Source organism: Nakaseomyces bracarensis (genome assembly GCF_045282275.1).
Source record: "Nakaseomyces bracarensis strain CBM3 chromosome Unknown Scaff3_0, whole genome shotgun sequence".
In the NCBI taxonomy this organism is placed as follows: Eukaryota; Fungi; Ascomycota; class Saccharomycetes; order Saccharomycetales; family Saccharomycetaceae; genus Nakaseomyces; species Nakaseomyces bracarensis.
Window position 1 is genome coordinate 283,506 of NW_027263962.1, and position 12,272 is coordinate 295,777.

At 37.0% G+C, this 12,272-nt stretch overlaps 8 protein-coding genes across 8 annotated transcripts; 3 read left to right on the top strand and 5 right to left on the bottom strand.

The window, feature by feature from the left end:
- Positions 1 to 54: 54 nt before the first annotated feature.
- Positions 55 to 1,170, bottom strand: PNT1 (Pnt1p; the record flags this gene model as incomplete). Its single annotated transcript, XM_071050613.1, has 1 exon — positions 55 to 1,170. The coding sequence occupies one exon, from the start codon at positions 1,168 to 1,170 to the stop codon at positions 55 to 57; it is 1,116 nt and encodes a 371-aa protein (XP_070908403.1).
- A 352-nt stretch (positions 1,171 to 1,522) lies between these two features.
- RBL2 (Rbl2p) lies at positions 1,523 to 1,843 on the bottom strand (the record flags this gene model as incomplete). The annotated part of the gene is made up of 1 exon (XM_071050614.1): positions 1,523 to 1,843. The coding sequence occupies one exon, from the start codon at positions 1,841 to 1,843 to the stop codon at positions 1,523 to 1,525; it is 321 nt and encodes a 106-aa protein (XP_070908404.1).
- Positions 1,844 to 2,218: 375 nt separating this feature from the next.
- On the bottom strand, positions 2,219 to 3,472 carry DSE3 (Dse3p; the record flags this gene model as incomplete). Its single annotated transcript, XM_071050615.1, has 1 exon — positions 2,219 to 3,472. One exon carries the CDS (start codon positions 3,470 to 3,472, stop codon positions 2,219 to 2,221), a length of 1,254 nt encoding a protein of 417 aa, XP_070908405.1.
- A 935-nt stretch (positions 3,473 to 4,407) lies between these two features.
- Positions 4,408 to 5,451, bottom strand: GPN2 (GTPase GPN2; the record flags this gene model as incomplete). Its single annotated transcript, XM_071050616.1, has 1 exon — positions 4,408 to 5,451. The coding sequence occupies one exon, from the start codon at positions 5,449 to 5,451 to the stop codon at positions 4,408 to 4,410; it is 1,044 nt and encodes a 347-aa protein (XP_070908406.1).
- A 783-nt stretch (positions 5,452 to 6,234) lies between these two features.
- Positions 6,235 to 7,320, top strand: SPO11 (DNA topoisomerase (ATP-hydrolyzing); the record flags this gene model as incomplete). Its single annotated transcript, XM_071050617.1, has 1 exon — positions 6,235 to 7,320. One exon carries the CDS (start codon positions 6,235 to 6,237, stop codon positions 7,318 to 7,320), a length of 1,086 nt encoding a protein of 361 aa, XP_070908407.1.
- Positions 7,321 to 7,598: 278 nt separating this feature from the next.
- ERP2 (Erp2p) lies at positions 7,599 to 8,237 on the top strand (the record flags this gene model as incomplete). The annotated part of the gene is made up of 1 exon (XM_071050618.1): positions 7,599 to 8,237. The coding sequence occupies one exon, from the start codon at positions 7,599 to 7,601 to the stop codon at positions 8,235 to 8,237; it is 639 nt and encodes a 212-aa protein (XP_070908408.1).
- A 1,406-nt stretch (positions 8,238 to 9,643) lies between these two features.
- SPO7 (Nem1-Spo7 phosphatase regulatory subunit SPO7) lies at positions 9,644 to 10,483 on the bottom strand (the record flags this gene model as incomplete). Its single annotated transcript, XM_071050619.1, has 1 exon — positions 9,644 to 10,483. One exon carries the CDS (start codon positions 10,481 to 10,483, stop codon positions 9,644 to 9,646), a length of 840 nt encoding a protein of 279 aa, XP_070908409.1.
- Positions 10,484 to 10,768: 285 nt separating this feature from the next.
- MDM10 (Mdm10p) lies at positions 10,769 to 12,181 on the top strand (the record flags this gene model as incomplete). The annotated part of the gene is made up of 1 exon (XM_071050620.1): positions 10,769 to 12,181. One exon carries the CDS (start codon positions 10,769 to 10,771, stop codon positions 12,179 to 12,181), a length of 1,413 nt encoding a protein of 470 aa, XP_070908410.1.
- Between the last annotated feature and the right edge of the window lie 91 nt (positions 12,182 to 12,272).

The window sequence follows — 12,272 nt, forward strand, 5'->3', positions numbered from 1 at the left end:
TATACTTAATACATAATAATTAGACTCATGAATAGATGCATCGTCTATATGTGACTATTTTACTGGGTCTAGGAATGACTTCATATTCAAAGTTCCCCATTTTTCAGAAAATAAATTTTCACCATTCAATACAATTGTATTATCGAACCGTTTTCTCCAGTAATTGACTAACCTTTCGATCAATATACGTTCACCACCTTTTGTTAGAGCTATTGAATTCAGATCTTCTCCCTGTTTATATAATCTTCGCTCATATATACAGTTCACGAATTCTCTCTTATGTAGGTCCAATTTTTGTTCTCTTATCAACTTATTTAGTAGTAACCAGTCATCAATGAGTAGATATTTATGCCAGTCATTCACTTGTGAAACCAATTTGGATTGATTATTAAATATTTTATGGATGAAAATAGATGTCAGTGATACAGGTAAAGGAGAGGATTTCAAAATATCAAACAGTTGAGCATTTGTTAGTGAATATGGTGAAATATAGTCAGTGTCTTTTTCTAGATTTTGGCATGCTTTTTCAAATTGCTTTATTTTAGAGTTAGATATCTTTTTGAAACCACCAGGAGTTAAGCAATTACGAGGAGCCAACTGTGGGAGAAAATAACATACCAAAGCAGTCATCTCTTCAAATATTAAACAAATCAAAAAGAAGTTGGGAAGTTTCCACATCTCCTTCCTACGAATTATTTCAGCAAAATGAGACCTTGGAAGAGAAATACTAATATCTGTATTCTTCGTTCTTTTCATCTGCAGCTCGTAAGCTTCAATAGTCCTGAACAATTGCGATAACAGTTCTGTATCGTTAGGTAATTTATTATTCTTCATTATTTTCCTCGAGTCACGGAATACTACATATGTGTTCTTTATACCGTCTCTATAGTATTTCAGCAGTGATATACCTAATCTGTACCATTTGGTCATGGGTTTCCTCCAATTACCAACTTTTCCATCCCTCATAACTTCATCAAATATCCTACTTTTAGGAAATTCCACCATCGGTAGAGACCTAGTGGAGTTTATGTCATTATTGGAGACGTCACTGTCGGGCAGGATTCTAAATTGACTGCTCTCATACAAACCCAACAAAAATTTAGCATCTAATACCTTAGGTGCAGTTGATATCCTCCGAACGGAATGCTGACATAGACCAAGTATCCTCATTTCAATGGTTTGATACCTTATTCATTAAATCGAATATTGTAGTGTCTTAATATACAACTGACTTCTCTATATGAAGTTAGGTTCATATCTCATAATTTATTCAATTTTTTTTTCCCCCCACTGCAGGCCCATATTTCAACAAGTAAGTTACTTATATAATCATTTCATACTATTAACAAAACGATTAATTCAATTTCAATTACTTCAATAGTATATTTATATATATTGTTATATCAATACTCTACATATGGTATAATAGGGTGTACAAAGAAAAAAAAAAGCAAATCAAATAATATCCAGTATTTCAGTGAGGCAGTTTAATATACAGAGCAGTACGGTGACTAGGAATTGTTCAATGCTTAGACAGTATCTTCTTAGCAGATTCGATAGCCTCCTTGGCCTCCTTTGTGTCCTCAGCACCCGTGTACGACTCTAAGTATTCTTCTAGGTTATCCATGAACTCTTTGATTTTAACATATAAGGTAGGGAGCAGTCTTTCAGTATCATTCAAAACCTCCTCTTGTTTCTTCAGATCGTACTTATCAACCGAACTATCAGCCTTCAGCTTCTTAACGTGCTTCTGTTGGTCTTTCAATTCCTGCAAGTAGTACTTCTCCTCCTTCACAAGTCTCTGTAGGGCCTTCACTTTGATTTCTAATTGTGTAGGTGCCATTGTCACTGTCGTATGTATCTTCTATAAGGTTAATTCGGTGGTATCAAGCTCTAGTACCCAACATTTTGACCATCCCAGTGGTAAAAACTACGTTGATCCTTCACCTTTTTTTTTTTTTTCAAAGGCCTTTAAAAGCCGTCTTTTAGGATAATTGGGCTTCAAAGCTCATCGAATAAGCTCATCGAGAAATTATTAATTATTAAAAGAACATTTATGCTATTGGTATTAAATTAATTAAATTACGTTATTAAGTGATGCTTATATAAGGATTGTGAAGTTTTAGAGAAAAACATAAAGACAAAAAACAGGTAGGTAAAAAAATCGTCATGAAGGGAATGAGAATAATAAAAGAGAAAATGAAAACAAAAAAAATTACTAGTGGTCGCTGTAGACGCTGCTGCTATCGCTGTAGATGCTCTTGATATCAATGTTTTCTATACGTCTGTTCAATTCTCCTATGGGATCCTCCTCATCATCGGAATCCCAACACATAAACAAACGTGGCTTTAGAGTTACTGTTTTAACATGGGCCTTTTCGACGGTGTTTTCGATTTCTGTTGGAACTAAGTTGGTGGAGATAGGTGACAGGTCGGTTTTTTGCTCGGCAATTTCCAGATCGTCCACTGAGGCCAGGGAGGGTATACTGTCTAGTGCAGTTAAATAATCGTCTTCACGGCTATATGTTAACGAGTTTTGAATGCTGGATGCGATATCAGAAAATTCATCTCCTGAGCTTGAGATACTTGCACCGTTACTATATTGTGGGCTGTCCATTATGTTGATTAGTTTACTTGGAGTTTCTGGTTGTAGTAATGGAGTCCCAATACTATTGATCGATAGTCTCTTTTTTTCTTCCTCTGCTTCAGCTGAGATGATCTTTGGTACCATCAAACTATCATTAGCTTTACTATTATCATTCTTATTATTGCCTTTAACGTGTCCCAACATGGACACAATCTCTGAATTAAGAACATTGTTTCCCTTCATATGTTTGCTATCGTATGCTGAAATGATCTCATCGAATAGTATTTCACTGTCACTCTTCCCATATTTTTGCAACTCTTCCTTTGGAATACCCAAGTACTGGTTATAATGTGTCTCTACCTGTACAGGCATCACAATGGGCTCCAAATATACATTTTCTATCTTGCTTGTAAAATCACCTCCTCTTTGAAGCTCAGAACCTAGCTCTGTAACCGCCCTCTTTTTCATAGGTGCATTTTCAATATACACTTGGTCATTAGATTCACTATTATTAAGTGGTTTGTTGATAAGTGCAGGAATCTCAGTAGCGTATCTCATTGGTGGTTTGCGGCGTGGTAGACCGTTGTATGTCTTCAAACCGTTTCTCACAGGAGGCGGCACTCTTTTCTCTTTAACATTACTACGCTTCTTGAAGTCATGTAGAAACAGCTCTGGAACTGACTCTAACCGCTGTTTAAGAGTCATCGTACCGCCGAAGCGCCTAGACAACCTTTTTCCATTCTTAGAAGGCGCCAAGACCAAGTCTTCATTGCTTAGGTTAAAGTCTGGTAAACATTTTAGATCTTCACAAATCAAAGTTAGTGATGAGGGCCGCTGAAAATCAATATTCCTATCTATCTTCTCTCCCAGAAATTTTCTAGGCATTTTTTATTATTCTAAATCGAAAGCCAAATTAATTGGATATTTCTTATCTTGAATTATTTTTTGTAAATTATTATTATTATTATTATTATTATATTATTATTATTAGTTTTTTACTGATAATATTTTATCTCTTATTGTAATAATATTTTGTAGATTGTTGTCACTTTCCTGTTTGGATATACCTTGTACCTTTAAATACTAATTAATAATTAAGAAACGTAAATCCTTTTCAAGGGTTAATAATAAATTAATATCTAAATTAAAGAAATAGTTATAAGGAGTCCCTAAATATCCTTATTATTTGCATCTAAGGAAAGGATAATATAAACTCGCATTATATATATATGATAAGATTTTAAAGTACTCTCCCCCCTCTCACACTTGCTATAGCTAAATGCTGCAAATACTTACTACGTAGCTCCTCATCTCTTCGTTCTCCTCCCCGCTCACATTAATTTTATTTATTATAATGACAAGCACATTTCTGTTCCAATATCTGTGCTGGTTAATAAATAAATACTGATGCCCAAATTATATTAAACTTTTAATTAATTAATTTAAAGAAAGTGCCCTTAATTTAAATGATCGACGCTCCTCCCCGGCCTACGTCATTTTCTCAGCGTCCACAAACCAGCTCGAGAAAAATTAAATTAAACGCATAGAACCCCTGCAAAGAAATTATTAGTGCTGGGTTCGGTGCTTTCTGCGGGATGTTCTGCGCAAATTTTTAGAAGAAGGGAAAAAAAAAGAAATTATATTCTCGATGCCCAGCACAGTTTTGTGGTGCGGGTGTTTCTATGGAGACTATTTTAAACGGGATGGCTTACAATCACATACACGAATGCTTGTATATAGATCGGGGGAAGTGGGTCATTGCCTAATGAACTAATCAATATATAAACATATAAACAAAGGCAAACCAATAGCAAGCGATTCTATCTCACGTAGTCCATCTGTTGTTTCTCTTCCCAGTCACGTAGAGCAGCTTCCCATTCATCTTCGTTGTCCACGTCGATTTCCTTTTCTTGCATCTGTCTATCTCGCAGTATCTCCTCCTGTCTCTCGCGTTCTGCCTTGTCGTACTCTTCTTTGTTGTCGATCCACCTGTCCTGTATGTCGTAGTTGGCAATTAGTGCCCCCTCACGGGTGGCCTCAGCCCACACCGTATCTCCTCCGACCTCTGAGGAGCCGAAGATATACCCATTGGCCTTGTCCACAATGCTCTGTAAAGTGATCATGCTCTCCTTGTCATCAACAGCCAGTACTTCAAACGATACCAGGTTGAAATCTGTGACTAGTTCACTTATGGTCTCTGTTAGCTTGCTGTATTTCTTTGCCATGATACCACTGCTTTTACTCTCAATATGCGGTATTAGGTAGTCGAGGTCCTGCACCTCGGTGTAATAGTCTAGCCTGAATGGCAGTTCACCGTAGGACTTTATCTTGTCGATCTTAGAGAACACGTTAATCTGGGGTAAATCCATCATCAACATCGATCTCAGAGCCAGCATGAGGATGGATATGTATTGCGTTGGCGATGTCAAGTAAAAACAGTCGATCAAATTAACCACACATAGTCTGATCTGTAAGTCCCTCTCCAGCCTCTTGAACACATGGAATAGAGCAGAATGATGAGTGAACAGCTCCACTTGACCCGGACAGTCAAACACTAGGTACGCTTTCTCTTGCTCCACCAGAGATTTTATTTGCATTATAAACAGATCAATAGACTTATTAAGCGACTCCATCGCATACATCAAACCACCGTTAGGTCCTAAATGCTGCTCACTCATAATCTCCTCAACTGTAATGAAATCCCTAATGTCAACAGCACATGGATATGGAAGCCTGTCGTTGGCAGGATCCATATTCACAATTTGCGCATGTCTTCCTATAGCGTTGAAAAACTGACTACATCCATTACAATACGTAGATTTACCAGACCCAGGAGGGCCAATCACAATCTGACCAAACGGCATTATTTTTCGCTTTACTTTATTTCACTTTCCCCTCAGTGTATAACCATAAGTTTATAAATTATTATTACATAATAACCCACCATAAAACTTCTTTTAAATGAGAGAGAGCTCATCGCGATGGCCAATTTTATTTTAATTTATTTTTTTTTCAGTGAAAGGCGCATTTCTACGAGGATTTCTTATAAATCACGTGATACAAATATCAATATTAATATACTTAACGTGCTTTGAACATGCTATCTAACATACTATTTAACATACTATGAACATACATGCACACTCTTAGTTAAATATGAACATACACACTCTCAATTAAGTATGAATCCTTTTAGACATCACCTTTTCCTCTCTGGATAAATTTTCTGTGTGCACATATGTCCTATGCCAGGATATTTATATAATTGGATCCCGATCTACAACAACATCAACTACTCCTGTGTGGGGTATAATATGCTATATCAAACGGTCTCTTGATTAAACAACTATATACTTTTGAACAATTCATATATAATTGTTTGTCCAGAAATCTTGCTGACAAACAGAATGGACAAGACATTAGTATTATAAGATAAGAACCTAGCTTAGGTATAGCTTAAACATCCTAATACTGTAAAAGTTATCGAAGAGGTAGAGAGGTTTTGATTTTATTATGTCGTTAAGTATGATATAGAATGTTTTGGGTTGAATAGTGGTTACTGTATATAAGCAGTGTAGAGCTAGCTTTATATTGTAGTGTTTACTTCTTATAATACCAGTAGCAGCACACATGACTATAAATTAAATATGGAGTACTCTTTGGGAGATCTGATGGATGCCCGGGACAAAAAGGAACTCAGCACTAGGTTGCAGGCCAAAAAGAGGGTGATAACGCTAGGTAACGGCGGTACAGAGAAATACTTCATCAAAGACTCGATACGTGAGTCTTTTGTCTTGGCCGAGAATTCAGTCATGAAACAACATGCTGGTTTTATATTTCGAGGTTCCGGGTATAAAATAGACAAGAAATGGCAATTTCCTCCAGCTGGCGTTTATCACCCCAAAGCTATTCCACGGCTACCGGTAATTGCTACAGTTTTGCGACAAATAGAGAACAATATATCCAAAAATGTTGTATCTACCTTTAGAGATGTTTACTACAGAAATACTGAGCTTTTTGGGAATCAAAAGGGTGTGGTTGAAGCAGTAGACCAAATCCAACGTATGTATAATATCCGCAATAGATTAGATTTGAACATCAGAGCAGCACAGAAGGGTCTCATATATTCTCCATTCACTATTGCTATCAATAACAGCACATACAACCAGTGTGCCGTGATTAGTGCAGACAAATCTGAACTGATCCCAAATCATGACTATGATACCTGTACTATACGTTTGAATTGTCCTGAAGAATCAAAATTGTCTGTATTGGTTTTAGAGAAAGAAGCTGTATACAATAATGTTATCCAGTTGAGATTTCAAAACACAGTTATCGTCACTGGAAAGGGGTATCCTGATATTTTAACTAGAGATTTTCTAGCAAGACTACATCAGGATAATCCAAAAGTAAGTATCACCATACTCACCGATGCAGATCCTTATGGAATTAGTATTGCATTGAAATATATTCAGTGCTTCAAAAATAACAACGTTAATTATATTGCAAGACAAGGTGTATCTATTCTAGATCTACTAGATACCCAAATTTCAAGTGTCGCTCAGGTACTCCGACTAGAACAAAGGGCCATTAGAATCTCCCAGAAGCTGGTTAGTCAAGATCTTCCAAGTAACATGAAGCTTGAATTACAAAGGCAATTATTTTTCATGAAGAAAGGTGAGATGAATACGAAGATGAATGTCAATATGCTCAGCAAATATATTAACCTTTAAGGCATTTATCCCATGTTATTTGTTATTAAAAGCCATATATATATATTTTTTTTCTATGTCAGTTATGTTATGGAGTGACAATCGAAGAAAAAAACAAAACGACAACAACCAAAAAAAAGTTAGTTGAAACGAGTTAAGGCGATCAACACGTAACGACACGCAGAATATCAATTTTAGTAATAATAAAGTAAGCTCTGAGAGATACTTTATACGTTAATTTATCCAATTACTGTGCCAATTAGAAAGGAACATAGTAACAGACTATCATAATAGAGAAAATGCGTTTTAATCTAGCTTTTTTTGCATCCATAATAGCATTTCTGCTAAGTGTGCCTGTGCAAGCATTTTCTAGTTCCCATGCACCAATTGCCATATCTCTTCCAGCATTTAGTAAAGAATGTCTGTACTTTGACATGAATGATGAGAATGATGCCCTATTGGTGGGCTACCAAGTTCTAACTGGTGGTAACTTTGAAATTGATTTTGAGATTATTGGCCCTGATGGTAACTCTTTAACTCAAGAGAAAGGTAAGAAATACGCTGATTTCTTGTTGAAATCATTCGGTTTGGGTCAATACTCTTTCTGTTTCTCTAATAGCTATGGTACTGCTTTGAAGAAAGTCGAAATTACCATGGAAAAGGAGTCCCAAAACGATGCAAAGAATGCTAAAGTTAGTGAGGAAGACGTTGTTGCAAACCATGCAGTTGAAGAGATTGATAGAAACTTAAACAAAATCACCAAGATTATGAATTACTTAAGAGCCAGAGAATGGAGAAATATGTCTACTGTAGAATCCACTGAATCAAGATTGACCTGGTTGTCTCTTTTGATCATGGGTGTCATGGTAGCCATTAGTATTCTTCAAGCACTATTGATCCAATTTTTGTTCAGTAGTCGTCAAAAGAACTACGTTTAGGGATATGAAAGTTAAACAAAGTAACGAGAAAAGTTCATTTCAAAGATTTCAACATCTTTTCCAATTCTATAGTGTATCATCATATGGAAAAATCGTTAACCACTGAAAGCTTTCCTATGATTAATATGAGGATCTCGATTTTTTTTTTTTAACGAATTCATATATACCTTAAAGTATTTTTAAATAAGTAAATAATTTTTAAAAAAGAAATTTAAAATAATTTTTAGACATATAAAATAAGTTAATATAAAAAATAATTTGTTTTGGAATATATATATTGTTTGGTCTTGTTCTACTACTTCTGTACCAGGGTTATTATAAAGATTTGAAACTTAATGTTCAATTTTGACAAAGAGTGAGGAGGGTTAGAGTACATCAAAGAAAAACAAGAAAAAAAGAAATAGCGTCTTATTTTCCTTTCTTATCATAATTAATTCATTATGACGTGTTAATTGCTGCTAGTAAGAAGGAAACAAGGAAAGACAATTTGAAGCACAAGTTTTCACCATTAACGAATCTTGCGTTACCTTCCTCGTCAATCATACCAACTCTAGCCAGCTTGTAGACACCCCGGAGTTGACTACTGTTCTTATCGATGAGCCCTCTATTCTTCATCCATTGCAATACTAAGAAAGCAGCAACTGTGAAGTAAGCCAACACACCGGATATTTTACCAATCAGAACACCAAGACCGACACCCAGAATTGAACCCAAGGATAATCCCCGGTAGTCCAGCTGTAGCTTACGTTCACCCTTGATCACCTCGACCTCTTCTTGCGTAAGCCCTGACTGTTTCAGGATAGTACCACCGATATCAGCAGCAGTAGCAGAATCATTGTAGATGAATTTCGAAGGAGACAACATATACGAGGCGGCCACTGGCACAGAAAATAAACCCAATAATGCAGTCTTGCTCCCAGTGGTACCTGCCCTTCTCCATGCCATCGCATTTACCATAGATGGACGTGCACTATTGAATAAGAACCGTCTCGACCCAGCACCGGCAAACCTACTAATCAAAAGTCTGTTAAACATAATCAAATTTTGGAAAAAAACAACAACTTAGCTTCTTTGTTATTGATCTGTGCTCCAATTTAAAAAAAAAACCTTTTAACTTTGTTAGCAACTGCAATGATTAATATTCCTCGAAAGATTAATTCTTAAAATATAAGGGATGGCCAAACAATTTAAATTTAATTAAATTTCAACAATTTTTTAAATTTTTCATCAAATATTGCTTTTTAAGGGTCCTGTCTCCATTTCCCTACGGGACTTTCACAGAGCGCATTGTTGGTTCACACAGAAACAGCCGTACATACAACTTCTAATTACCCAAACATTCTTCTTCGAGAATGTTTGGGTAATTTCATCATCTATAATATAAATGTAGTGATGAATTTTTATTATTATGCTTGACGGCGTCTGGCGCCTTCTCTGGCCCAGAACTCGTCTCTGTAGATCTCCCATCCTTCTCTGATCTCGGCGTTGAAGGCTCTTGGGTTCAGGATGAGTTTTACGTCCACTGCGCCGATCCGAGGTTGCGACCTGACGGTGACGCTGATCCAGAACTTGACAAGGGCGTTGGTCTCCTTGAGCCACAGGATTTTCGTCAGGATCCCTATGTTTATATATGCGATCTGTCTGGTCACGAAGCGGACCAGGTCCGAGTACTTTTCATCCATAGTTGTGTGCACTTTAACTAGCTTGAGGTTGAATGGGCGAATACCCTTGTTTGTGGATACGAAGAACTTTCTCGGTATTATGATGGTACGTCTATATTGCCCACTTAGGTGGAACAATACCACTGTGATGACTATGAATAACAGTAGAAACTGCAGCACGAACCGGAACATTCCTCGCACAGGTTCATCGCTGAAGTATAACATGTAGAACGAGAATGCGGCTATCCCAGCCAGAATAGACAGGAACGCCGTGAACTGCCACCGCAATCGTCTCAGCTGTTGCAATTGCTTCCTCAGATCCTCCTCAAGGATTAGCAAGTTCCTGAAAATCATCGACGCAGGCGAGATGTTACTCGAGTTACGTGACCTTCTCCCACTAGAGGTCCTGCTCCCGGACCTTTTCCGAAGCACCCCGGCCTCCCCTCCAGCACTAGACATACTATTGCTCCTGCTGTGTAATTCATAGAATAGTTTCTCATCCCTGCTCCTCTTCGTAGGCGTCTCATCCTCCATCACCACTGCTTCTTCATCCAATTTGATCACTGGAACATCCTCCTTGGTCATGATCATTTAGTCCTCTCTATGTATCGGATGCTAGACTTAATAATTGCAGTTAGCAAGCTTCGATCCTGTTGGTTATAATGGTTTATATACTTATATTCGAAAGGATTGCTTCAAATATAGCCATTTTTTGTTGAGCATCAAGTTTGGGCCTTGAAATTCGTTTAAGCTCTAAGATGGTGAAAAAAAAAAAAAATCAATATTATCAAAACATGGCATGGACTTTATACTATTAAGTTGAGTAGGCCACCAAAAGGTTTGTACCGGTAGTGAATTGGGTAAAACTAGATGCTGGATTATATGGACTATGTTCAGAAATGTTTTGAGAGTGGTGGGAAGTGGGAGAGGTCGAAGAGCTATGGTGAGGTGACACGGACGTCGTTGAATTTGGTTGATTTTAGGATTCCAGATGGAGTAAGTCTTCAAGTTTCTAATAAAGCTACGCCGTACAGCTATAACAGCTTACAGATATCTACCAGAAACTCCGTTAACGGTGCGCTTTCGTACCTGTATACTGATTTGGAGGCCATCAAAGATATTGTAAAGGACACCAAAAATGTCTCGTTGCAAGAAGTATCTCAAACGTATGAGCGGCCCACGGGGCCTGGGAACAATATTGCTAGGCCGAAACCTCAGGACCCTGGCTATAGAAAATTCCAGAAGAGTTCGTTGTACTATGGTAAGATATACTACCCAAGTTCCGATATAGAAGCCTTACTAATGAAACGAGTCAGCCCCACAACACAGTTAGTCCTGAAATGTTTTAGCAGCTTAAAAGAAAACACTAATATATTTACTGGCTATCTACAGCGAGACTCCGGCAGAAATTTCCAGGAACTTATACTGTCTTCGAATGATTTACTATGTGGTTATAGAGTAGCTCATAATTTTTTGACAACACCCTCGAAACTGAATAGCTCGCTTTATAATAATTCATCACTATCATTAGGTGCCGAAGTTTGGTTGGGTCTCATAAGTTTAAATCCAGGTTGTTCCACTACGGTCAAATACTGTACACATTCTGCCAACACTGGTAGACCACTAACGTTGACGCTTTCTTGGAACCCTCTGTTTGGTCACATATCATCGACATATTCAGCTAAGACCAGCGCTTGCTCTACATTCTGCGCTAAATACGACTTTAATATTTACTCAATCGAGTCGAATCTGACTTTTGGTTGTGAATTTTGGAGGAGAAATACCGTACCAAAAAAGGAATCTCCAGTACTCACGGCACCTAATACTGCTGAGTACGAAAAGCATTTTTACATCTCACACGATCATAATTTACTTCCTCCACAGTATTTATCTGCTTTGAAGGATACGAATATTAGAGAGCCGTCCAAAGGTAAGAGAAACCACGAACAGTTACTCAATGATTTAACACATACCTTTTCTACCTCTCTCCGAAAAATAGATAAAGAGAAGTCCAGAATTGAGAGATTCGAGACATCGATGAGAGATTCTCATTTTACCAATGTATTCAAAATGGCAACTTCGTTAAGAGACAAAAACCTGAAACTACTATGGGAAGGTGAATATAGAAACTTTCTAATCTCAGCTGGTACTGAATTATTATTCCCAAGAAACCCATCTTTTATGGCCGATACAAAACAATCTCAGCCTGCGGGATCTAATATGTTGAGTGCGCTTTCAATACAACCACTGAAATTTGGTATCCAATTCCAATTTTCATCATGACCATTAAATTAACAAATATACAAATATATATTCAATATAAAAAAAAAAAAAAAAAATACATTAGTAGAACATGCTAATATTATTATTAAAT